Genomic DNA, 26,347 nt, shown 5'->3' with positions numbered 1-26,347 from the left:
GTCCCTGCCTGCTTCAAAGTCTCCACTATTGTTCCCGTACCCAAAAAGCTAAGGATTACTGGTCTTAAAGACTACAGGACTATTGCACTGACCTGTGTAATCATGAAGAACCTTGAAAGACTTGTGCTGGCCCACCTGGAAAATATCACAAACCCCCTGCAGTTTGCATACTGGGCCAATAGATCAGTGGATGACCCAGTCAACCCAGGCCTGCACTTCATCCTCCAGCACCAAGATCCCCAGGCAAGGATTTTGTTTGTGGATTTTAGCTGGCAAAGTGACACAGCTGCCGTCCTGGTGCCATCGCAACAACCTGGAGCTCAATGCTCTTAAGACGATGGAATTGATTGTAGATTTTAGGAGAGCTCCCCCATACTTACCATCAACAACACCACAGTCACATCTGTGGAATCATTTAAGTTCCTTGGAACCATCATCTCCAGGGACCTTAAATGGGAGGCCACCATCAACTACACAGTCAGAGAGGCCCAACAGAGGATTTACTTCCTGCAGCAGTTGAGGAAACACAACCTGCCACAGGCAATGATGGTCCAGTTTTATACTGCCATCATAGAGTATGTTCTCACCTTTCTCCATCATGGTCTGGTTTGGCTCAGCCACCAAGCATGCGTTTCATGTATTGAGCACTCTTCAACAGCCATAAGTCTGTAGCCTCATTTTGCTCTGGTATTTTATTTCATTCTTCACATGTTTAAATTATAATGTTTTATTTTTTAATTGTCTACTGTATATCATATTGTTACTTGCGAACAAAGCACCAAGGCAAATTCCTTGTATGTATAGGGTGATTTCACGAAAGGTCACTGGAGCGTAAATCCCCACTCACGTGACCGAAAATTTTAACTGGGGGACAAGCGTCACTTCCGGTACATGTTAGTGGATGGGAAAACACGCACTTTCACACCCGTTAAAAACATCGAAAACGGCCCGTTTTTGATCTGCAATTAAGTGAGCCAGTCGGGGTGACCGTGAGGAACAGCTACCTAAATTTACAGTAAAAAAAAAAAGATGGAAACTAAGGTAAATACAAGAGGGAGCTGAAGGTGTAAAAACGGCGGAAGTTGATTCCCGACATTTTTTCGTGGAGATTTAAAGATCCAAAATATCGGGAATTATCGCGTTTGCTCGCTGCATTTCATCAAAAGTGGCATTATTGACTTTTTATCTTTATTCATTTGTTAGATGAAAAGTATTAAAAGTTAGAAACCCGTCAGTAAAATTGCAAAATCGCCCATGGTTCTCGGGTGGGTTTTAACATGCAAAATGAAAACGCTTCTGAAGCTCCATTTACCATTTAAATAATCGTAAGCTTGCATCTCAGTAAAATTGATTTCCAAACGCATTGAGAGTTTACGATTATTTAAATGGTAAATGGAGCTTCAGAAGCGTGTTCATTTTGCATGTTAAAACCCACCTGAGAACCATGGGCGATTTTGCAATTTTACTGACGGGTTTCTAACTTTTAATACTTTTCATCTAACAAATGAATAAAGATAACAAAGTCAATAATGCCACTTTTGATGAAATGCAGCGAGCAAACGCGATAATTCCTGATATTTTGGATCTTTAAATCTCCACGAAAAATGTCGGCAATCAACTTCCGCCGTTTTTACACCTTCAGCTCGCTCTTGTATTTACCTTAGTTTCCATCATTTTTTTGGACTGTAAATTTAGGTAGCTGTTCCTCACGGTCACCCCGACTGGCTCACTTAATTGCAGATCAGAAACTGGCCGTTTTCGATGTTTTTAACGGGTGTGAAAGTGCGTGTTTTCCCACTCACTAACATGTACCGGAAGTGACGCTTGTCCCCCAGTTAAAATTTTCGGTCACGTGAGTGGGGATTTACGCTCCAGTGACCTTTCGTGAAATCACCCTATACATACTTGGCTAACAAAAATGTATTAAATCTATCTCTCCTTCCTAACCCCATTCTCCTGCTTTCTCACCATAACCTCTTTGACACCCGCACTAATCAAGAACATATGAATGAAAGATATGCAAATATGTAACAATGAAAAAGGACAGAAAGTAGACCCTGTCATTACTTAACACTGTACCTCGGTGATTGCCAACCTCTCCTTCCACCAGGAAAAAAAAAATTGCACTACTATGTCTGTATGCACGTAAGTATATTTATTTATTGCTCATATTCTATGTCACTCGTCTAGAGAGATGCTAACTGCATTTCGTTGTCTCTGTACTGTACACAACAACAATAAAATTTGAATCTGAATCTGAAAAAATGCTGGAGAAATTCAGCAGGTGAGGCGGCATCTACGGAGAAAAGATATTGGCGACATTTCAGGTCGAGAAAAATCTGAAGAAAGGTCTCGACCCGAAACATCACCCATTCCTTCTCTCCATAGATGCGCCTGTCCCTCTGAGTTTCTCCTACATTTTTTGTTGGCCTTCAATTTTTCCAGCATCTGCAGTTCTTTCTTAAACAATGAAAAAGTAGTCTGAAGAGGCAGCATCTATGGAGAAAAGATATTGGCCACATTTCAGGTCAAGACCCTTCTTCAGAAGAAATCTGAAGAAGGGTCTCGGCCCAAAACATCGCCCATTCCTTCTCTCCAGAGATGCTGCCTGTCCCACTGAGTTCCTCCAGCATTTAGTGTCTACCCTCAGTGTAAACCAGCATCTGCAGTTCCTTCCTACACATAGAAAATAGGTGCAGGAGTAGGCCATTCGGCCCTTCGAGCCTGCACCGCCATTCAGTATGATCATCCAACTCAGTATCCTGTACCTGCCTTCTCTCCATACCCACTGATCCCTTTAGCCACAAGGGCCACATCTAACTCCCTCTTAAATATAGCCAATGAATTGTGGCCTCAACTACCTTCTGTGGCAGAGAATTCCACAGATTCACCACTCTCTGTGTGAAAAATGTTTTTCTCATCTCAGTCCTAAAAGATTTCCCTCTTATACAGAGTTGACGTGGAAAAGCTTTTCCCACTGAGAGTAGGGAAGATTCAAACAAGGGGACATGACTTGAGAATTAAGGGACTGAAGTTTAGGGGTAACATGAGGGGGAACTTCTTTACTCAGAGAGTGGTAGCTGTGTGGAATGAGCTTCCAGTGAAGGTGGTGGAGGCAGGTTCGTTTTTATCATTTAAAAATAAATTGGATAGTTATATGGATGGGAAAGGAATGGAGGGTTATGGTCTGAGCGCAGGTAGATGGGACTAGGGGAGATTATGTGTTCGGCACGGACTAGAAGGGTCGAGATGGCCTGTTTCCGTGCTGTAATTGTTATATGGTTATATGGTTATCCTGAAACTGTGACCCCTTGTTCTGGACTTCCCCAACATCGGGAACAATCTTCCTACACAGACCATAGTGAGTTGTTTGCTCAAGTGAGAACGGGTCATTTTCTCCAGGGATGCTATCTCCTGACACGCCTGGGTTACTCCAGCTTTTTTGTGTCCATAGATAACGGACACTACAGTGCCTTTGACCAGCGTTCAGCTTCGATCTGTCGTTTTCACACCTTACCCTCGACCTGTAAACGCCGCCCGTTCCTTCTCTCTGGAGAGTTCCATCGGCGGTTGGCGGTTTATATAGAGGTGCCCCGCCCCCTCCGCCCCCCCGCGCGCCACCTCCACCAACCGTCACCCCAGCACGTGACCGCGCGCGGCGCTCAGGCGCGGCCCGGCCCTTCGCGCCATCACCGCTTTGCCATTCACAAAAAAAACCAAACAAGGCGCGCTGCGAGCTCGGCGGTTGTCGTCGTGTTCGTCCACCGTTTACCACGGAGGGAATGAGGGAAGAAGGATGTGTCCCGGGAGCAGCGAGTTGAGGTGAGTCCCGTGAAAGCCGAATCCCGGACGTCGCCGGTCGCCTGCAACTTGGGCTCCAACTCTTGCCAGGAGTTTAACTTGCATCCGCCGACACACTCTCCCCTTAACGCGGGCGCTCCAGCAAAATTAACTGCCCCATCCCATCACATTGCATTGCATTGCTCTTATATCACTGCAAGGCGTTGCAGAATTGAATGACCATCGATTCTCTCGTTGCTCTTGTATCGCTGCAAGTCTTTGCAGAATGTTGTTACCATTAATTCTCTTGTATCGCTGCAAGTCTTTGCAGAATTTTATTGCCATTAATTCTCTCGTTGCTGTTATAAGACTACAAGTCTTTGCACAATTGTACTCCACTTGATTCTCTCGTTGCTGTTATAAGACTACAAGTCTTTACACAATTGTACTCCACTTGATTATCTGGTTACTGTTATGGAATATTATACTAAATTGTTACATGATTGTAGTTCTTTGTACAATATTATTACCCTTAATTCTCCGATTACTGTTATAGAATATTATCATACTTGATTGTTTCATTCCTGTTGTAGGATTGTAGGACTTTATAGAATATTATCACCCTTAATTCTCTTGATTGCTGTTACCATTAATCACTGTTATGGAATATTATTATACTCTATTCTTTCATTGCTATTGCAGGTCTTTGTAGAATATAATTACCCTTAATTCTTTGATTGCTTTTTATAGAATATTATTACATTGTTTCATTGCTGTTATAGGATTGTAGGTTTAAGTAGAAACCTATTATACTTAATTCTCTGATTGTTGTTATTGGATTGCAAGTCTATACTTGATTGTTTCATTGTTCGTGTAGATCTTTGCAGAATGTTGTTCCTTTGGAGTCACTGACTGCTGTTATAGGATTGCAAGTCTGCAGAATTGTATTGTATTCATTCTCATTCTCTCTATAAGGAGTATTATTTTATTCACGAAGATAGACACAAAATGCTGGAGTAACTCAGTGGGACAGGCAGCATCTCTGGCGAGAAGGAATGGGTGACATTTCGCGTTGAGACCCTTCTTCAGACTAGTTATTTTATTCCCCAATTCTTTGCCTTTCTCTTATCTCTTATTTAAAGGTATCTAAACACTCCCACAGCCTCTCTTTATTCCATGCCTCTCCTGTTTTGATGTGCCCCAAAGGGCTAAAGATACAATAGACTACAAATACTGGGATCTGGAGAAATAAGCGGTCTGTTGGAAGAATCGAGTCGAACACCATCCTCATTCCCACTGCCCCCTTTTAATCTTGTATGGTTTCTCTCGCTGATCTTATTCTCCCCGATCCCCCCCCCCCCCCACCCCAAACAAAAAAACCCGTTCTGATAGATCTCTGATGTCTGGCTCTCATTAGTTTTTCACTGAAGTCGTCCAACTGGTTCTGCATTGTGAGATGTTTTTGGCAGTGCTTCAGTTCAGTTTAGTTTATTGTCATGTTTCTGCATAATATTAAACGTGGCAGTTACCGTGTGCAAATGCAAACAAACGCTGGATAATTAAAAGTCGAAATTGCTGGGCTAGTTTACTTCAAAAAGAAATTTTACTCAGAATTCTTTTTAAATATACACAATACAATGTTTCAATGCATTCGTAATGATCAGATTTTAACTCTTATTAAATGTCATATATAACGCTGGAGCGTTTACTATTGCTGAAAGTGCTGGCTTCAGGCAGCACCTATTGGAAGTGAGTGAACACAGTTATTGGATGCTTTGGTTTTCCCGGCTCTTGCACCGCATTTCTCTGTCGAGCCGCTCCTGCCATTCGTGCTACCGCTTAAATATAAACACACACCTTCAGAGACACATCAATACATATTTCGCTTGGGCAGCTAACACCCCAGCGATATGGATATTGACTTCTCTAACATGCTTTCCCTCTCTCACCGTCCCTCTCCCATGAAGACTGAAGACTGCAACGTCCAGGTTCAGAAATAGCTACTTCCCCACAGCCATCAGGCTATTAAACTCAACTAAAACAAAACTCAATATTAATAGACCATTAACTATTTATTTGCACTTTATCTGTTTATTTATTCATGTGTGTATATATTTATATAATGGTGTATGGACACACTGATCTGTTCTGTATTCACGCCCACTATATTCTGTTGTGCTGAAGCAATGCAAGAATTTCATTGTCCTATCTGAGACACATGACAATAAACTCTCTTGAATCCTTGCTATCCGATTAGTTTCGCTAACCTGATTAAATGTTACTGATTGTAAGGCTAGTTGACACCTTCCGGTCTGCTAACAATGATCCATTCTACATTGTCTTTGAACTACATTCCCTTTGACCTCTCCTTTTCACACCTTGCCCTTCCAAATCTCTAGTGTCCCACTCCCCGACTCTCAGTCTGAAGAAAGGTCTCGACCTGAAACGTCACTTCTCTCCAGAGATGCTGCCTCACCCGCTGAGTTTCCCCAGCATTTTTTGTCCATCATAGCTTATCAAATAAGTTCAGTTTTAAAATATACATAGGCTGCATGTAGCTGAAGTTTAGAATGGGAGATTGAAAATCCGTGTACCAATGCTGTGAATTTTATGTTTTCCTGAGGAAGCATTTTAACCACAGGAAACAAAATACATATTTTAAGACTTGCAGTGAAATATACTTATGAATACAGTGCTTAGTAGCTTGGGTAGCATGCACTCGAACAATATGAACATATTATTCTTGTAAGTTATTGGGGCAAATCCTCCAAAATTATGGAAGAACTCGGGGATAAGGACCTGGACATTTTTAAAACGGGCATGCTGGCTGCAAAAGAAAAAAACCCCAAGGGATCACAAAGGAAGAACAAGTTCAAAGCCTGTCTGTGGGCCTGGGCGGCCACATGACTATGCGAGTGGTGAGGACAGGAAAGGCCGGGACAGAGATAACGAGATTATCTTGGAAATACAAAGGAAGGAACCAAGCCCAGCAGACGGGGGTAAATAGCCCAGCAGCTAGACAATCACCATCGTAAATGGCCCATCCATCGGGACAACGGGAGCCCATCCAGGTGATGGGATAACGATTAGGCCAATGCATCGTGACATCAGCAAACCCATTATCATCGGAAGCCTATTGTTCATGCCAGATCGAAACTGGCAGTCATCGAAAGTCCCTTTTGTCTAGAGGATCACCTGGGAGTTTTCAAGGGAGAAATTCTCGGGTATAAAAAGGAGCAGCCTTCTTTTTGCTCTGTATGACGGCTCCTGACCCTGCATCGATCATTTGTTTAATAAAGCCTGTAAATTTTAGACTTGCCTTGAGTCCGTCTTGGTTTTTGTTTTCTCTCATTAGCACGCTCTAGTCAAGTCAACCGTTTATCATATCCCACCATAATTCCGAAGTCTAGAACCCAGGGGAATCCGGGTGCCTCGAAACGCCCACTCTCCCTTTTTTGTATTCTCTCTCTTGGGAACCGCTCGAGTGGAGTGATGGCCGGGGTTTGACCCACCAACAAGGGAGAGAATCACTCAGGCAGTTGTGCCCGAAGTGGAGCAAAGGGAACTAAACCCCTACATTCTTCAAATTTAGGTAACCTCTAACCACCCGCCTCCCCCGCTTCTCCGCCATACCTCTCCTTTCTTTCTCCTACTCCCGTGCCCCACCTAGACTCGCGCCCATTTCTCCTCTCCACCCACATTCCTCTGGCTTCATAATTTGCAACTTTTCACTCCTTTTGTTTCACACTGAAGATAGACACAAAATGCTGGCACAAATCAGCAGATCAGACAGCATCTCTGGAGAAAAGGAACAGGTGACGTTTCGGGTCTGAACCCTTCTTCAGAATCTTTGTTTAAATATCTGGCCTTTATTCCAATCATTCTGCCTGTCAAAATCCCTCCCTCACCTGTGCTCACCTATTACCTGCCACACTTTGACCTGCCACTCCTCTCTCCCAGCCTCCCCCACCCCACCCCACCTACAAACAGTCTGAAGAAAGGTCCCGACTTGCAACGTCATCTATCCATGTTCTCCAGAGATGCTGCCTGAACGGCTGAGCTACTCTATCACTTTGTATCATAATTTGCAGTATTTGCTTGTACTGTTGACTTGTGACGCGTTACAGGTCAGTGCTGCTGGCATCTAAACAAAAACTTTAAAAAAGATCAGACAGTTTTGCATAAAGAAAGATTACCATTGTTTTTTTCATTGGTTCCTGGAGGCACATGATGGATCTTATTTCCCTGTTAAATAATGTTCCTGTACATGTAAATTCTGTTGTCAGGGTGCCTTTTGAGCAGTTACATCTGAGAAAATATTTTTTTGAACTGAAGCCGTAGTCAGACTGGTGTTATGCAAAACAGTTTGGATACAATGTGATCCTGAAAATGAGATGAATCAAAACAAATATGGTGACATTCAGCAGGTCAGGAAGCATGTGTGGCAAGGGTTTAGAATATATGATCAGTGACTATCATAACGAGAAAGTGCTAAGATTGGTATATCTGATCTGTCTGGATAGCATGCAAAAGAAAGCTTTACACTGTACCTCAGTACACGTGACAATAATAAACTTAAACCTCATACTTTGAAGTAAAGACAGATGTAGTAGACAAGTCTTGAGAATATATCCACGCATAGGAAGATGTGTGATTAATGTGAATAATGTCATGGCTCTTTTGTATCTACCTGAGGTGACAGTTTGGTTTAACTTTACACTTGGAAGTTAACACCAACTGTGCTGTATTTGAGTGTTGTTTGCGATTATGTGCCTTAATCCTGGATTGTGAATTAAAGTGACAATCGTAATAAATTGTCCATATTTTAGCCAACTTTGCTATCCAGTGCTGAAACAGCCTTGGTGAATATACTTTTGACACTTCTATTCCTGTACTCAATTACAGCTACTTTATAACTATATAGGTAGTTTGCATTTTCATTGCCAAAATTGATACTTTCAAAAGAGAGCTACATAGGGCTCTTAAAGATAGCGGAGTCAGGGGATATGGGGAGAAGGCAGGAACGGGGTACTGATTGTGGATGATCAGCCATGATCACATTAAATGGCAGTACTGGTTCGAAGGGCCGAATGGCCTACTCCTGCACCTATTATCTATTGTCTATTGTCATCGCTGTTTTATGATGAACTCCAGCTTTAAGTCTGCCACAGTAATAGAAAAGCTCAACGTGCTGAAGTAACTCAGCAGGTCAGGCAGCCTCTGTGGAGCGAATGCAGAGGCAACATTACAGGTCAGGACCCTTCTTCCGCCATATGCAGTGTGAAGCATTTAAACATACGTTGGAAATGTATTCACGTCAGATGGAAGGTTTGAAACAAACAATATGGAAGGGTCTCGACCGGAAACATCACCCATTCCTTCTCCAGAGTTGCTGCCTGTCCCGCTGAGTTACTCCAGCATTTTGTGTCTATCTTCATGAAATTGCAGATGTTGGTTTACAAAACAAGACACTAAGTGCTGGAGTAATTCAGCGAGTAAGGCAGCATCTCTGGCAAACATGGATAGGTGATGTTTCAGATTGAGTGGGACCTTTCTTCAAGACTGCAGTTGTATAACTTGATAAACATCAGTGGATATTTTTAAGGCAGAGATAGACAAATTCTTGATGGGTGTGGGAGAATTTTGCTAAACTTTAACTGTTCTGCTTGTTGACACGCATTATTCTTAGGAAAACTTTGGCCAAAAGATTGGAGCATTATGTACAGATATCTGTTTCTTGATGCGTGATGTTATCTTCTGTTATCTGCAAAAGCAACCATGTACGGGTCTGAATAATTATTTTAGGCGGTTTCGATAAAATCGCAACTCCCTGACTAAGGTGTTTCTGGAACTAAGATATGTGCTAGTCTGCACATGCACTTGTTTGTTCGGCAGTATATAAACCCGGGCCGTCAGTACTCTTGAGGAGCTGTCTCCCGCGCGGCAGTTCCTCCGTGACATCACATAATAAAGTTTCACTCTCCATACGTCCAAGTCCTCGGTTGATTTATCTGACAAAGGGTTACGGGGAGAAGGCAGGAAAATGGGATTAGAAGGCAGAGACCAGCCAGGATTGAATGGCGGAGTGGACTCGATAGGCCGAATGGCCTAATTCTACTCCTATAACTGGTGAACTTTGATATTGAACCACACAGGAGATGTATGAACATGTGTCCAGAAGCTTGGTTAAAGAGGCAGATTTTGAGGCAGTTTACAGAAGGAATTCCAGATAACAAACGAAACGGTTAAAACCACAGCTGCTCATGATGGAGCCATTAAAATGAAGGATCCACATGAGGCTTTGGAGCCAAAGGTGGTTGCAGAGTGTTGTCAGAGCAAGGCCCTGAGGGATTTGAAGAGAGAGAGAGAATTATTTGAATTCATCGCTAGATTAGCATCAACGTGGAATAACAAATACATGAATCATGGTTGAATAGAACGGTGTGAGTTTGGATATTCACCCAGGTTTGGATATTCCATCTTCTATTAACAAAATGAATGTAGGCTATTAATATTAGTATGTGTATTGAGCACAGGGTGTTCTGCACAGACCCTGTATTCAGCACATATTCCTTGGGGAGATCACAAGATTATATACTCGCTGCAATGGCTTGGATACACGTCATGGTCCCATGGCACCACATGCAGTGTGCGTTTATACCCAGTCTATTGAAATAAAGACACCAGGGATCAGAGGTATAGAGGACATAGTGCTGGACACAGCAGGAGAGGCAGTATCTCTGGAAGACATGCAATGTTTTGGGTCGAGACCATTCTTCAGACTACTTTAACTGATAAGAGGTTGGAAAGGCATGCCCTTTCCTCTCCAGTGCTCCTCTGCTGCAGTGGATATCATAGCTCCCCAGTATAATCATAGCTCCCCAGTTTGTGTTTATGGAAGTTAAGATGTTGGACTTCCAAAAAGAATTTGTTTGCAGTGGCCTAGTGCTGTATTTCTGAAATCTGAGGAAGGACATTATTGCCATAGAGGGAGTGCAGAGAAGGTTCACCAGACTGATTCCTGGGATGTCAGGATTGTCTTATGAAGAAAGACTGGATAGACTTGGTTTATACTCTCTAGAATTTAGGAGATTGAGAGGGGATCTTATAGAAACTTACAAAATTCTTAAGGGGTTGGACAGGCTAGATGCAGGAAGATTGCTCCCGATGTTGGGGAAGTCCAGGACAAGGTCACAGCTTAAGGATAAGGGGGAAATCCTTTAAAACCGAGATGAGAAGAACTTTTTTCACACAGAGAGTGGTGAATCTCTGGAACTCTCTGCCACAGAGGGTAGTCGAGGCCAGTTCATTGGCTATATTTAAGAGGGAGTTAGATGTGGCCCTTGTGGCTAAGGGGATCAGAGGGTATGGAGAGAAGGCAGGTACGGGATACTGAGTTGGATGATCAGCCATGATCATATTGAATGGCGGTGCAGGCTCGAAGGGCCGAATGGCCTACTCCTGCACCTAATTTCTATGTTTCTATTTCCCCTTTCAGTTATTTCTTAAATTTACTTTTTGAAAGTTGTCGTTGAATCTTTTTGCCACCACTCTCTAGCTACGCACTCTGCTTGGAGTAACACCTAACGGGCAATAATGCTGGAAAGTAGAACATTGTGAGTTCTGGGATAACAACAGAAAATACTAGAAATACTCCACAGGTCAGGCAGCAGCTGCGGAGAGAAAGAAAGAGAGACAGTAAACATTTTTCCGGTTAAAAGGACAAAAAGTGCACGAGGACATCAATGTTTAAGAAGGAACTGCAGATGCTGGAAAATCTAAGGTTGACAAAAATGCTGGTGAGGCAGCATCTATGGGGCGAAGGAAATAGGCAACGTCTCGGGTCGAGACCCTTCAGACTGATGTGAGAGTGGGGAGGCGGAAAGAAGAAAGGAAGAGGCGGAGACAGTGGGCTGAGGGAGAGAAGGGGAGGAGAAAGTAGGGACTACCTGAAATTAGAGAAGTCAATGTTCGTACCGCTGGGGTGCAAACTGTCCAAGCGAAATATGAGGTGCTGCTCCTTCAATTTACGGTGGTCCTCACTCTGGCCATGGAGGAGGCCGAGGACAGAAAGGTCGGATTCGGAATGGGAGAGGGAGTTAAAGTGCTGAGCCACCGGGAGATCAGGTTGGTTATTGCGAACCGAGCGGAGGTGTTGGGCGAAGCGATCGCCAAGACTACGCTTGGTCTCACCGATATAGAGCAGCTGACATCTAGAGCGGCGGATGCAATAGACGAGGTTAGAGGAGGTGCAGGTGAACCTCTGCCGCACCTGGAAAGACTGCTTGGGTCCTTGAATGGAGTCAAGGGGAGAGGTAAAGCGACAAGTGTAGCATTTCCTGCGGTTGCAAGGGAAAGTGCCCGGAGACGGGGTGGTTCGTGTGGGAATGGACGAATTGACCAGGGAGTTACGGAGGGAGCAGTCTCTGTGGAAAACAGACAGGGGAGGAGATGGGAAGATGTGGCAAGTGGGATCACGTTGGAGGTGGCGAGAATGTTGGAGGATTATTTGTTGTATTTGACTATTTTATTTCTTCGGAGGGAAGATTTCCACATTTTTCCACAATAGTTCCACATTTATTTTACATCCTGTGAATAATCCCTAACAATGTAATCGGGTAGGCCCTGAAGTCAGGAGGTTCCTTGTTAAGCTTCATTGCTGTGAAGGTAGATAGAAGTTGTGGTGAGACATCTGACATGTTTTATGTAGACTTGACCTTCCACATCATCAGCAACCTTTTGAAATGTTCTCTTGGGGGTAACCACTCTTTACTGGAAGTCTTTGTGGTAACTCCATTCTCAACAGGAGAACAAGTTCATATCGCATGGAACCACACGGGACTGCAGGTGCTGGAACTATGAGTGAAACAGTTCGACAGGATGACTAGACACGATTGGAGATATTGAGGCAGATGATGCAAGGCTTTCAAGATTTTGTTAAAATAGATAGGAGATATCAACAGAAAAGTTCAGGGAAGGTATTTCAGCATTTGAGCAACTGAAAACAAATGAATTAAAATAGAGGATGATTAAGAGTCCACAATAATAATAATAATAATAATAATATATCTTTTATTGTCATTGCACGTCAGTGCAACGAGATTTAGTGTGCAGCTCCACTGATGTCCAGGAAAGGTAAATAAATACAATACATAAATAAACAAGCTGAATTGATTGACGTGACCATCTGAGGGAGACTGTCCAAAGGGGGATAAGAATTTGGGGATAAGAATTTTTAAATTGAGGTGCTGTTAGATCAGGGGCCAGTAAGATGGAGTTGAAGGGTTGTTGAGGCATGTAAGAGCTATGTGCATGTATGAATATTGGCTCATCTAATTTCAAGCTATCCTCTGTCCCTCCCCCTTGCCAGTACTCCGACCAGTCTGACTGTCCCCGATTACATTTTATCTCTGTTTGCTTTGTTGTCACCTTTTCCGAGCTAACAATGATCTATTCTACATTTTTCTTGATCTCCATCTCTTTTGTGTCTTGTTTTCGCACACTTTACCCTTCCTTATCTCTGTGTCTCACTCTCCCCTGACTCCCAGTCTGAAGAAGGGTCTCGACCCCAAATGTCACCCATTCCTTCTCTCCAGAGATGCTGCATGTCCCGCTGAGTTACTCCAGCATTTTGTGCCCATGTAAAACTATGACGGGGATAATAAAATGTAATACAAAGTGGCTTCTGTTTGTTTTATCAGTGGCAGTTAATTCTTTTGTTTGTCCATCATCTCCCCTCCCATGGATTTTATCGTTTGGCACCCCATTACAATTATGATGATGCAGAGAGAATTGTGCTAATAAACCTGGTATTTTAAATGCTTTTATCACTTCATTCATTTTATATTGAACAGTTGATTTAATCCCAATAATCAGTGTGCCAAATTGGGAAATATTGGCATTTACCCTTGGGTTTTCATCCAAATTAACATTTGTGTTGCATCGACTGTGTCTTCATTTCTGTGAAAGCAGTCCTTATGAATATTAGCATCAACCAAAATGTTGAATATAGACCCCTTTCAAATTAATATAACTTTGAAATAACTTCAGCGACTGGTTCAGCGAGTGGACTTCATTCTTTGCCGAGTTTTGTGGTAATTACAGAATTTTTTGTGCACTTTTATGTGTGGGAGAGGTTTGAGATAATTACAGAATGTTGTCTGTGTGTATATATGTGAGAGGGGAGGAGAGGGAGGGATCCAGACCCAACAAAAAATGTGCCAGATACAATAGAGTTGCTTAAGAGGCTTTTAGATAGGAACATGAATATAAAGGGAATGGAGGGGTATGGATCATATACAGGCACATGAGATTGTTCCACACAGACATTCGGGCTAAAAGACCTGTTCCTGCATTGAAATGTTCCAGGTTATGAGCTGTGCACCTGGCAAGCTTTGAAAGTTAAACATGATCTTACTGTTATTAGTGCTCCAAGATTAAAACCTGTCGCTTCAACTCATTGAATGCGTGGAGAAAACATTCATATTATACTCATTGCTATGTCAAGGATATATATTTATATATATATATATATATATATAAAACATTATCTTAAACGTGTAAATTACTTGTTGGTACACGATTGAACCACTGTACTTAGATTAATAGAGAACAGTTGATTAAAATATTTGCATTCTCTTGATAGCTGCTCTTCAAAAAGCGTACTTGGCAGCTGGTTATTGGCTGATTATGCAGTGATTGTCACAAGTCTGTTTCCTTTGCCAAATAGGCGGCAGACAGCACCAGAGCATTTCCATTTGTTATTGCCTCAGCAGCAGTGCACACTGGATGTAGGTTGCGTCACTTAAAGTTTCCTCTGAACTGGTGTTTATATCTGACTTTCAATTGTGGAATTAATGATGGACCATGTCAGTAAAGAACAATGATGGTACGTGCAGCATATTTTAATTGTTTCTGCTGTTGTGACGACTTTTAACATGCGCTATTAACGGCTTAGAGATTCTTATTCAGCTACATGTTTACCAAAGGTTGTTATAAGTAGGGGAAGATCAAGGGATGCAAAATGTATTATATATATCCAAGATTTATGTAGCTGTGTATTCAGTTTCAAGCTGTATATCAAATTCTGAAGTATTTGTTTTTAGATGGTGGATATCATTGTGTGTTTTGTAACTTGGCTAGAATCTATTGCGTGGGGGAGAAACTTCTGCACATGATCTAATGTTATCTGCTGCTCAGTGTACATTTTAGGATTAAGTGTCTTTGTAGTTGGAAGTCACTGCTTTGGTTGCTGATGAGAATTAATCCTCCCAACGATAATTCTTGAATAAACTTAGGAATCTTTCAAACAAACTGATTGAATAAATCGCACGGTTGATTCTCGAGATTGTGCCACTAAAAACCATAAATTTCACCACGCTAACCATCAAGTGGTCACCTCCTATAGTGAAAGGACATTGTAGCAAGACTGAGTGGAAGGAAGTCTTTGGTAATTCTGCCATCTGGCGGCAGTTAGAAAATCCTGTATGTTTAAAAGATCACAGAAAATCCTATTGTACACACCAGACAATTGTCGTACAACATCTGAGGTGACAGTAGAGATCTTTTTGTTTTTATACTGCCATTATCGTTGAACAATTACACTCCCCTTGAAATTTATATAAACTCGTGGTAAAACAGCACACTTTTGTAAGGTGGTGAATCAGTCTTTCAATTTGAGATCCTGAACAGGGATTGATTGAGTACTGGAAAAGCCCCTTCATTAACGGGAGCTGTGACCTATAGATATGCATCCCATGTATAATAAAAACAGGTGGCGTGAATGATAACTTGATTAAGATTAGGGTTTTGCGCAATGTTTAGCCTTTGCCAATAATCTAGCTCTGAAGAGTTTTACAATGCATAGTTTTCATTTTGCAGGAAATGATTTTCCAAATCCAATCTCTGTGGCCACACATCGATATTTAGGTTTTCTAATTTTAAAATAGGCATTTGAATCGGAGAAGAAAAGTGTTTTTTGGATTTTGCTTCCAAATAAGTTTTTGACATGCCTGAAACGTACTAGTACGGATCATTTCTGTTTGTTGGCTTCAATGTAAATTGTGCATGGGATACATGTCTGCATGATGCTGATTAATTTCAACCCAGTAGAGCAGTCCATTAAATGTGACTCCAGGGTAACGCATTCCTATGAGGTGTCAGATAAGCACTTCTGTTCACTGGCATGTATTAAGGTTTAAATATAAGTGATACTTTTGCACATGTCCCTTTATTACAAAATTTCAGTTCAGAGCTTGATAGTGCATTAAAAAAATATCACCGTCTCATCTAATAGTGAATGTGAACTTTGGTGTATACAATGTCATTTGTGAATTTCCCCACAACCTGAACACTTCTAAATACTTCTCAAGTTAAGTTTAGTTTAGAGTTACAACGCAGAAACAGACCTTTCGGCCGACCGAGTCCGCACCGACCAGCGATCCCCACACATTAACACTATCCTACACACACTAGGGACAATCTTACACTCGTACCAAACCAATTAACCTACAAAACCTGTACGTCTTTGGAGTGCGGGAGGAAACCGAAGATCTCGGAGAAAACCCATGCGGCCACAGAGAGAACGTACAAACTCCGTACAGACAGCCCCCATATTCTGGATCGGACCTGGGTCTCAAGCACTGTAAAATGCCCCTGTCCCACTTAGGAAACCTGAACAGAAACCTCTGGAAACTTTGCGCCCCACCCAAGGTTTCCGTGTGGTTCCCGGAGGTTTTTTTTTCAGCCTCCCTACCTGCAACCTCCGGCAACCACCTGCAACCTCCAGGAACTGCACGGAAACTTTGGGTGGGGCGCAAAGTCTCCAGAGGTTTCCGTTCAGGTTTCCTAAGTGGGACAGGGGCATTAAGGCAGCAACTCTACCGCTGCGTCAACTTGCACTTTTGATTAGTTCCCTCCAATTCTGTGGCTGCAGTCATACAACTTTGTCCTCAAACTAGGAATTCAATAATTTCAGAGAATCGGTTCATCTTGTATCTCTTGTATTTCCAGCTTTATTTTTTATTTCTCTTCATTTCTAATCTTGCATTGGTTATATCTGTGCATGCATTCACCAATTAACTTCCAGTTGACACACTGTAGCACATGTATTCTGCATTTATTTTAACCATGATAGAATGTTGCTTGATGTTTTTAATGTTCTTCTCTCTTTTTGTTTTGGTTAAGGCCTTTTACCTTTTATTGGAGGAGATAAAAGCCGGCGAGGATCATGATGGCCAATAAAAGAAATCTTGAATGCATGGATTCTGTCATTTGTAGCAAGATGCCTCGACTGGACAACAAACCCAGTGAATTATCAGTAGAGATTTCTAAACCAACCCCGTTTCCCACTTATGCACAAGAAAACTCCCTTAAATACACTGGATCTTATTTAGCATATCATCTTAGAAACCGAGATGGAACCGACAACTCGGGAATCTGGAGTCCGTCGCGAGCCTATTTACAAAGCATGAGTAATCTCTCTGCCCAGTCGCGAGCTACTGATGATGCTCATCTTGGCAACCGTTTGTATCGGACTGAACCTGAAGTTCCATCCCCAACGTATCAGCGATCTGCAAATGAGAAAGATAAACTTGATTTGGTCAAGGACCTGATGAACGTTCGGTCAAAGTGGGTCACTTTTGTTGAACGACAAAAGAACTTGAGGAATGCTCAGACCCCCTCGGGTATACACTGCCCATCTCCCGCTGGGAAACATACCTTAATGGCTTCTACATTACCTACGGTCCATAACTGCGGAAATGTAGCATTTCCGCAACCTGTATATAGAGGTAGCATTTGCTGCTCCGGGTCTGGTTGCCCTTTGGAAAATTCGGCAGATCATTTTCACCGACGAACACGGGAAACTGAATGGAGAATGACAACTCCGGTTACTTCAAGCTGTTTAATTGCAAATAATGATCAATTGATGCATACTCAGCAGTATGGTAATCCTCTTTTGAAAAATAAATCATTGCCTCATGGACATAGCAATGCACAGCCTAGTTCGACAGACAGAATCTCCAAAGAAACTGGAAGCCTAGCCGGACTACAGTCACCCCTGTGCCAAGGATATGGTGCATACAGTAGGAATGTTCTTCAAGATCCCAGATATTCTGTGCTACAATACGGAAACATGCCAAGCCAGGCATCTATACACAGCCTCCATAACTTCCAAAAACCTCCTTTGCACCCATATTCAACAAGTGAACGGCAACAGCTGCAGCCACCGTTCTACTGTGAGAAGTTGTCACCTCCAAAGTATCCAATGCCAATTCAGCCAAAAGTTGTTCACTCTCAAAACACTATTTTAAATCAGCAAAATGCAGGTCCTTACTCGTTGCTGCATCCACATGGCTATAGAGCACAAACAAGTGGTTGCCCGTACCCCTCAATTCAAGGCACAGGTGGGCGGATACCTGTAGCCACTTCAACGTTTGTAGGTCAGATATGCTCAGGAAACCTTTATCAACAGCATTCTGAGTATCCAGTTCATTCCCCTCCAGTGCCGAAAGGCATCCCCCTGAAAGATCCTTTGATTCAACCGGGCTTGGAATCCGGGACACAACCGAGACAGCTGGACTTACATAGCCCCTCTCGAAAAAGTGCTCCCCCATCTCACCACGATCCAGCAAATGGAAAACTGCCTTCATCGGATGTCCTGCTCTTCAGGCCGCGTGTTATTGTTGAGGCACAAACAGACAAACGATGTTACGATTCATTAAACTCTCTTCCCAATAAGGAGTATATTGGCCAGCATCAGCTGATCAGCAAACACAGTGCCTTTCAACCAGTACTCTCTGGAAAACATTTGAAGGGGGCATTCGAGAGACCAGCTGCAGTCTCCCCTGCAGATCAAAGACCAAAGGACATTTATATGCATGAACGGCACCCAAGCATTGATGGTTCACCTATTAGTAATCATGGTATTTCAACTTTCAGTAAAGAGAATGAAATTGTTAATAACAAGCTGGTGGACTCTGGACAGGGTGACTCTCCAAAGAGTTACAATATTAGTCCAAACAGAAGAATATTGGAGCTTAATTTCCAATCTCCCACCTCTTCAAGGGAAGACAAGAGACTCTCTGCTCCTTCCCCGCCTATGCCTGTTATTAATAATGTGTTCAGTTTAGCACCTTACAGATCATATCTGGAAGCCACAGGCCTGTTTTTCTCGAGGTGTCAGAAATGTCTGTCAGATTCCAATAAATCTTTACACTGTTCATGTCCTTCAGAAAAGAAAACTAAGCATTTTGGCTATGCTGGAGTTGTGAACCCCGACTTACTTAAGCAAACCCCTGTACAACTTTCAATGGGCACCAGTGAATTACAATGCAAAGACGCTGAATTAAAGCAAAGCAGCACAGGGGTCACTAGCAATGAAGACTTATCAGGACAACATCCAAGGAAAGCAGAAAATGAGAAGAGTTCCACAGACATTCAACGACAAGACGTTAAATTGTCTCCTAACCTCAGGATTCTAAATGTTGGCCGTCCATTGAGCAGCAGCTCTACAGCAAGCCAAGAATTTGACTATAGCACTGGAAAGCTTGGTGAGGTGACCGAAACAGATGCCGAGTCAGCCTTAGACCTCAGCATTAAAAATAAATATCAGCCTGTGAATGTCGCTCCGCAACAGTTCTCAGCTTCCCGCGGATCTGAGGAAGAATGGGAGCGTGCTGAAGAAATGCAAGAAGAAGAGAATGTCAGTGCCGGGGAGTCCACGAGTAATACGGAAGGACCAAAAAGCAAAGTGGATGACACTCAGCTCCCACTGCCTTCAGGTTCCAGCGAGTCCAGAGAGAAATTGAAGAGCAAGGAAGTATCAACGGATAAGCAGCAAAATACTGCAGAATGTGAGAGTGATAAGAGGAAACCAGAGGTTGAAGCACAATCTGATAACAATGTGCAAACAGTAATTAAAACCCCAGTCATCAGCAGTGCAGTTACCCATAGTGCCCTCACATTGGAACTGAATAAATATAAAATACTGAGACCAATCCCCGTGATAATGGATGGACCCAATCCTACTCTTCCAGACTCTATTGATGCTACAAAATTGAGTTTATTTGGATCGATTGATCCATTGAAATTATTTCTGAGACCTCTGAAGCTAATCATGCCGAATGAGCCCAAATTGGCACCGAGTCCTGTTCCAGAATTTCGGAGGTCTCCTTGTGAAATCCAACCCAGTGTACCCAGTAATGGGGTATTAATGCCGAATGAGAATGACAGTTACGATCACTTTCTGAGTCTTCATCGGTCCCTGTGTGACATGATTGCGGGGTCTATGGCGGAAACCTCTGAGGAGGTTTTGCGCGCATGTTTACAGGACATTGAAACGCAGAAGCATGGCCAGGAAAATCCTAAATTGAGATCTTCACTGAAGTCTAAGACTACTACGAGAAACAGTGAGGGAGTAAAGATATCAAAATCTCAGGAGATTTGGCTCGCCTATGGGCATGTTCAACCAACCATGCAAAAACTGCTTTCTCAACTGGAGATCTACCATTTCACCAAAAACTGCCCATTTCCCCATGTAATAAGGGCAGGTGCGTTCTTTATTCCAATATATTTAGTGAAGGAGAAACTCTTTCATAGCCTCAAGGGAGCGATGATTGATCAAGTTTTTCAGGAGCACAAAATAGAACTGCGACCGACAACTCTTTCGGAGGAGAAGAAGCTACAAAGTGAGCTGAAACTACAACGATGTTCCTCGAGACTGATCAAGCTGCTCTCCCTTAAGCAACTGCCCGAAATCTACCCAGACTTGTTGAATGTTCTGTGGCATTCTTGTGCAAAACTTCGTCTTGGTAAGTCCCCTTGCAGCTCTGCACTCTCCAGGGTGAGAACTGTTTCTCAGGCAAGTCTAATGACTCTTTATGGTTATTAAGCTTTTAGCTTCAAATTTAATTTTAAGAACAGCTGAAAAAGTCCAAATCACAGGGTTCTACTGTAATTTCATAAATAACCTATTAATGTATTCTATCTTACTGTCACTTGCAAACCTCCAATCACTCTTTATAATATCAGTTTGAAGAAGGGTCCTGACCCAAACTGTCGCCTATCCATGTTCACCAGAGATGCTGCCTAACCCGCTGAATTACTCCAGCACTTTGTATGTTTTTTGCTCATGATTCCAGCATTTGCAGTTCCTTCTGTCTGCTGTTTATTTTTTTTCCCCTCCTTTCACGCATTTTAATCTCCCAATTATCCATAATGCCTACATCCAGATCGTAATGGTTAACTAGTTAACCCTCGCATGCTAAATAATTGCAACTCTCACTTTCTGCTCTTTCTATTAAATTGCTACAGGTTGGGTCTTGTAGAATAGATATATTTAACCCCAAACTCCTAATTGAAATAAACTAATCTTTTAACTTTTCTTTTGGTGCAGAGTACTCTTAACAATCGTCATTTGACTCTGTGGAATCTGGAAGTGGGCATTCCTCTGGAAAATATCCCAAGTAAAAATGTTTTACCTGTGTAAATGTCCCCATCTGTATTTTTAAAGCCTGATTCACCCTTATTACACGGGTTATTTCTGAAAATATAGCACTAAAAGTCAACACTGGCTTATACAGTTCTGTTCTCCAATTTTCCGTTGCTACTTTGGACAGAAGAGTGGGAAATTGGTTTTGGCATGGCTTAAGCAAAATCGGTATTTTTTTTTTTGCAAGCAGGGGTGATAAATAATGAAAAAGGTGCTATATTTGGATGTCAGGTCTGGATTGATGTTTGCAAGCTACAATGTTAGGTGTTGGTCTGTTAAAGATGAAATCCAAAACTATAAGACAAAATTGTGCGTGTGAATTTCTTGATGTCGCTAGCTTTTTCTCTAGTCTTGTTTTATCAGCAGTTAGTGACCACATCCTCCAGTCATCAAGTTCACTGTTCTGTTCATGGTCCATGTATGAGCATGGGGCAAAAGTCCGGGAAAATGCAACATGAGATCCTCTCCAGGCGATTGGGGCAACAATTCCTCCCCTGTTATCGTTCACCCACACCCCGGGAACTGGGCATTCCCCTGGAAAAGACTCTTTATGGTTATTAAGCTTTTAGCTTCAATTTGTTTTTAAAAAGATGAAAAAAGTCCAAATTACAGGGTTCTACTGTCATTTCATAAATAACATATATTAATGAATTATATCTTTCTCACAGACTCAAAACCCCACCAAATTGCCTCCACTCCTATTCCACACTGCCGTTACCTCCCAGTTTTTTTTTAAAAGCCTTAAACTAAATGAGTTAGGCTGAAACCCATCAAGTAAATGATGTGGATAGTCTCCAAGAAACTTGATTAGTTTGCATAATGAGGCTAATATCTTACAAAATGTATTCTGGAAATGTTGTCTTTACTTTTGTATTTCATCTTTTAACTGTAGCAACACTTCTGTTGCCCACTGACAGGGGGGGAGAATAAAGTAACTGTCAGCACCGTATGTGGCGACTGTTTACATACCTTGGGCAAGCAAAGAATTTCCCTGTGCCTCGTCTCATGTGACAATAAAGTATTCCATTCTATGGAAGGAAACCCACGCAGTCACAAGGGATACGTGCAAACTCAACACAGACAGCACTAGAGGCCAAGATTGAACCTCTTGGCCGTTGGTATTGGAGAGAGTGGCTCTATTAGCTGTGTCACTGTGGTACCCTTGCAATGCATGAATTGTAATGTGGTTTGTCTAAACAGTTCTAGTGGCAACCCAAAATGAAGTAACCATGGTGTTAAAAGTTCATCTTCAATTCCCACCAATCTGTTGCGACCCTGGAAGATGCTATGGATAGTCACAAGAAAAATGGCACAAAATATCTTAATGCTTGGGATGAATCTCAAATATACTACAGAACCCCAATAGGTTCCAGGGAAAGACTTTCTTGTGTAAGCAAGGTAGCTTTAACTATAACTCTTCCATGGAATACTAAGTCAATTATGTAATTCGATGAATGACTGGCCATTATTTTACCTTGCAAATCATATTCTTGGAAACCTTAATTTAAAAAAAAATGTAAGCTAAATTGGGAATTTTGAATATTTTCTGTATTATGAACTATAAAACAGTGGGGGAAGGGAATGACTACCTTGGTGACAAAACATTGGCGTTGATCTGCACTGAAGCATTAAAAAGGAAGATGTGATTGGAATTGACATGTAGTTTACCTCCTCTGAACATAAGATCTAAGATTTAAACAATTATATCCCTGTACATATTTAACCTTCTGTTTAAAACACTTAATGGTCTTGTGTGTTGCGTATACCTTTTACGAAGGCTTAAAGACAAATTTAAATTTAGAAAGTTTGGATAATTTTGTAGCCTTAACTGAAACCCAGCAGTGCCGATTAATCTGCCAGGCACATGTTGCACCGCTGTCTCTGCAGCAGCAAGTAAGAGAGAAAAATCTTATCATTTTACCAAATAAAATTTTCAAATCTTTTGGAGGAGAGAAAAATAATATTAGGTGTAGCTGGGAACCTTTTGGAGGAGAGGAAAATAATATTAGATGTAGCTGGGAATTAAAAAAAAAAAATCTAATTTAAAACCTACTTAAAATATATATTAGGCATAATTAATAATCAACCTATAAGATCGCTGTAAATGAATTTTTTTCTTGCAGATCTGCCTTCACATGTTGGTCTAGATGCTCCATTGCAGGTATCTTTTAACCAGTGTTTTGAATCCTGTAGCACTTTTTGATGTTTCATTTCTTTATTAAATAATGATTTAATTAACTTATCTGAAATGCTAATTGTATACAATTCTTGTATTTTGTAGGTGATCAAAATGAGGAAGAGCTGAAGAAGATTGCCGTCACTCCAAATCCAGCTGGGAAGAGTAGTGATGAAGTTCAGCAGACAGATTCAGGTTCTGGTGAGAAGAAGAAAAAAATGCAAAGCAGACCACCAGTTAAAAACCCATCTTCCATTGAAGAAAAGCCTAACGATGGCATTACCGTCCCCAGACTTGGTGTAAAACTAAGGAAAAGGTTACGGGATGATAATGTTTCCTCATGTGTAAATTCCAACCCTGTATGTAATAATTCAATAAGTGGTTCATCATCTGCAAACAAAGTTAACCCATTGTCAGTTGATCACTCAGCAAAATCTTGCCCCACAGAACCTGAGCAAAATCCTTGTGCAGTGGAATTGTCCAAAGACCCTCAGCCAACTCCAGAAAAACTACGCAGGGGTACCAAAGAGGTCTTGGAGGAGAGGGTGAGAAATACTTTTGAAAAGAGGGGAAGTGCTTTGGTAGTTAAGTTGAACAGAGTGGTAATTGAAAAGAACAGTAATGGAACAAATATTCCCTGCACTGTAAAGGTCAAAGAACCCCAAATGGTCGCAAAGAAAAATACGGATGCACTAAGCACGTCCAAAGTTCTCCACCTCCGTGGCTCGATCGTGCAACTAAAGTGGCATAAACCTGTGAAATCTACTCCCTGCAGAAAGATAATATTGAAACCAATCACCACAAGAAAGCCTTTATTGACTCGCAACTCACAGCGGCTGGATCAGAAGAAAGGTTTGAAACCTCGAAGCTTAAGAAATCATCAGGAAAATAAGTACCCAAATTTAGTGGGTAAGCATATCAGGCATCTGTATGAGGAAAATGATAAATCTGAGTCTTGGTATAAAGGCGTCGTACTCAGGGTACATGAAAAGCACGACAATCCTTTGAAGACTGTGTATGAAGTTAAATATGAGTCTGAACCTGATTGGAAGTACTACCTTGAACTCTTGCAAGATTATGAAAAGGGATGGCTGAGAGTTGATGACTGACTAAGAATTCTGACTCATTCAGGTGACCACGGTGGGAAGTAAAGCAAACTTCAGGAAGGAATTAGTAGATATTCTGCATATTGTAAGAGAACTGTAGCAAGTCTCTGTGGGGTTTGAGTTTACTAGCAAAAAAATGATACCTCTGCAACACTTCATTCCAAGATGGCAAAATAATGTGTGTGTTGATTCTTCTTTTACAATCCAAATGTTGGTGAGACAATAGGGCGAATAACATTCCTATGATATCAATTAGGGATAAAAAGTATACACATTCCAAACTTAAATTAAGGAAAGGGTTCAAAGTTCCAAGTAAAATTAATTTCAGCTGAAGAAGGGTCCCGTCCTGAAACATCGCCTGTCCGTGTTTTCATGAGATGCTGCCAAGCTCTTCCAGCACTCTGCCTTTTGTAAACCAGCATCTGCAATCCCTTGTTTCTACTCTTCCAAAACTAATTGTTGCTTATTGGGTTTTCCCTACGATCAGTTCTCCTCCTGTCGAAAGTACCTATTTGTTCTTGGGCACAGCTAGCAATTGCTAGCAACCTGCTGTACATTCCTTTAATGCATTCACCTCATTTCTCAATGTGTGCTGTGATATCTCTATAGAACTAGCTTGCAGCTAGCTGTACTTTACCATTGGTATGAGCACACATACACACACACACACACACACACATACACACACACTTGTGCGTACACACCTACCTACCAAATGGGAGTTGCCAGGAAACCTGATTTATTTAATTGTTACCTGGGGTGATAGAGCTCAATTTCCATCCCTGTACCATATTTCTAGAGAAACGGCTAATTAGTGGGTAGAATATTGAAAATATTTGAGCCGATCATTTTAATGTGTCTATTTCTCGGAGTTCAGTTCAACAATGTGGAATACAAATTTGTTTATAGACTTTTGATAGGAGAGAAGCATTGTTTTGTAACCTCCCTTCTAAAATTACAGTGAACACTATTAAGTTGGTTGGGTTGTGGTTATGTTGGCAGAGTTTTACAAGTTGTGCTCCAGTACATCAGTCTGAAGAAGGGTCTTGACCCGAAACGTCACCTATTCCTTCGCCCCATAGATGCCGCCTCACCCGCTGAGTTTCTCCAGCATTTTTGTCCACTTCCAGTGCATAGAGTACTGTTTGGTCTCAGATAATATATAAATTAAGAATCAATGATACAGAAATCTCAATTTCAATATGTATCACGTTAAACAAAAATTTTGCTTGCTGAGGTCACCATGGACAATTTTTCAAAAACAGCAATTGTACATTCACAAGATTTAATATTGCTGTAAATTTGTCTCCCTTTTCCTCTTGTCAAAAAATAACGGTGTGCATCGTGGAGGCAAATGTGCTCATCTGTTGCTGCTGTACAGACTAAGAACTTGAGGCATTGATAACATAAGTAGCATAGTTACACTGGTGTTTTCTATTTTTTTGTTATACCTTAGTTTTGTATCTCAGTAAGTTAAAACAAGATTGAAATAGTATGTTGTTACGAACTACTTTTGTATAAAGATCTTAAACTATTGAAATGTGTCTGGTTCTTTTGAATATATTTACATGACGGTGAAATGAATTAAAATACACCTTTGTGCAAATGCAACTCCAAAAATGATGCTTGTGGATGAACATTTAGTTTAGAGATCCAGCGCAGAAACAGGCCCTTCGGCCCACCAGCTTCGTGCCGACCAGTGATCCCCGCACATTAACATTCTCCTACACACACTAGGGACAGTTTTTCCATTTACCAAGCCAATTAACCTACAAACCTGTACGTCTTTGGAGT

General features: G+C 41.7%; 1 protein-coding gene across 6 annotated transcripts in view; it reads left to right on the top strand.

Annotated features, from left to right (window-relative positions):
- Positions 1-26,094, top strand: part of cxh15orf39 (chromosome X C15orf39 homolog) — a 49,364-nt gene extending 23,270 nt beyond the window's left edge. For 3 of the 6 annotated variants that reach the window (XM_033014980.1, XM_033014982.1, XM_033014981.1), the window contains 2 exons: positions 16,966-20,591; positions 23,553-26,094. In XM_033014980.1, the coding sequence (XP_032870871.1) occupies positions 17,009-20,591; positions 23,553-24,556 (4,587 nt within the window). In that variant the 5' untranslated portion in view covers positions 16,966-17,008 and the 3' untranslated portion in view covers positions 24,557-26,094. Of the gene's footprint in view, positions 1-3,624; positions 3,823-14,533; positions 14,669-16,965; positions 20,592-23,394; positions 23,433-23,552 lie in introns of those variants that run through there. The other 3 variants (XM_033014985.1, XM_033014984.1, XM_033014983.1) reach the window with 3 other exon arrangements.
- The last annotated feature ends 253 nt before the right edge of the window (positions 26,095-26,347 follow it).

Source organism: Amblyraja radiata, chromosome X (genome assembly GCF_010909765.2).
Source record: "Amblyraja radiata isolate CabotCenter1 chromosome X, sAmbRad1.1.pri, whole genome shotgun sequence".
Classification (NCBI taxonomy): Eukaryota; Metazoa; Chordata; class Chondrichthyes; order Rajiformes; family Rajidae; genus Amblyraja; species Amblyraja radiata.
This window is presented reverse-complemented; position numbering and strand designations above follow the sequence as displayed.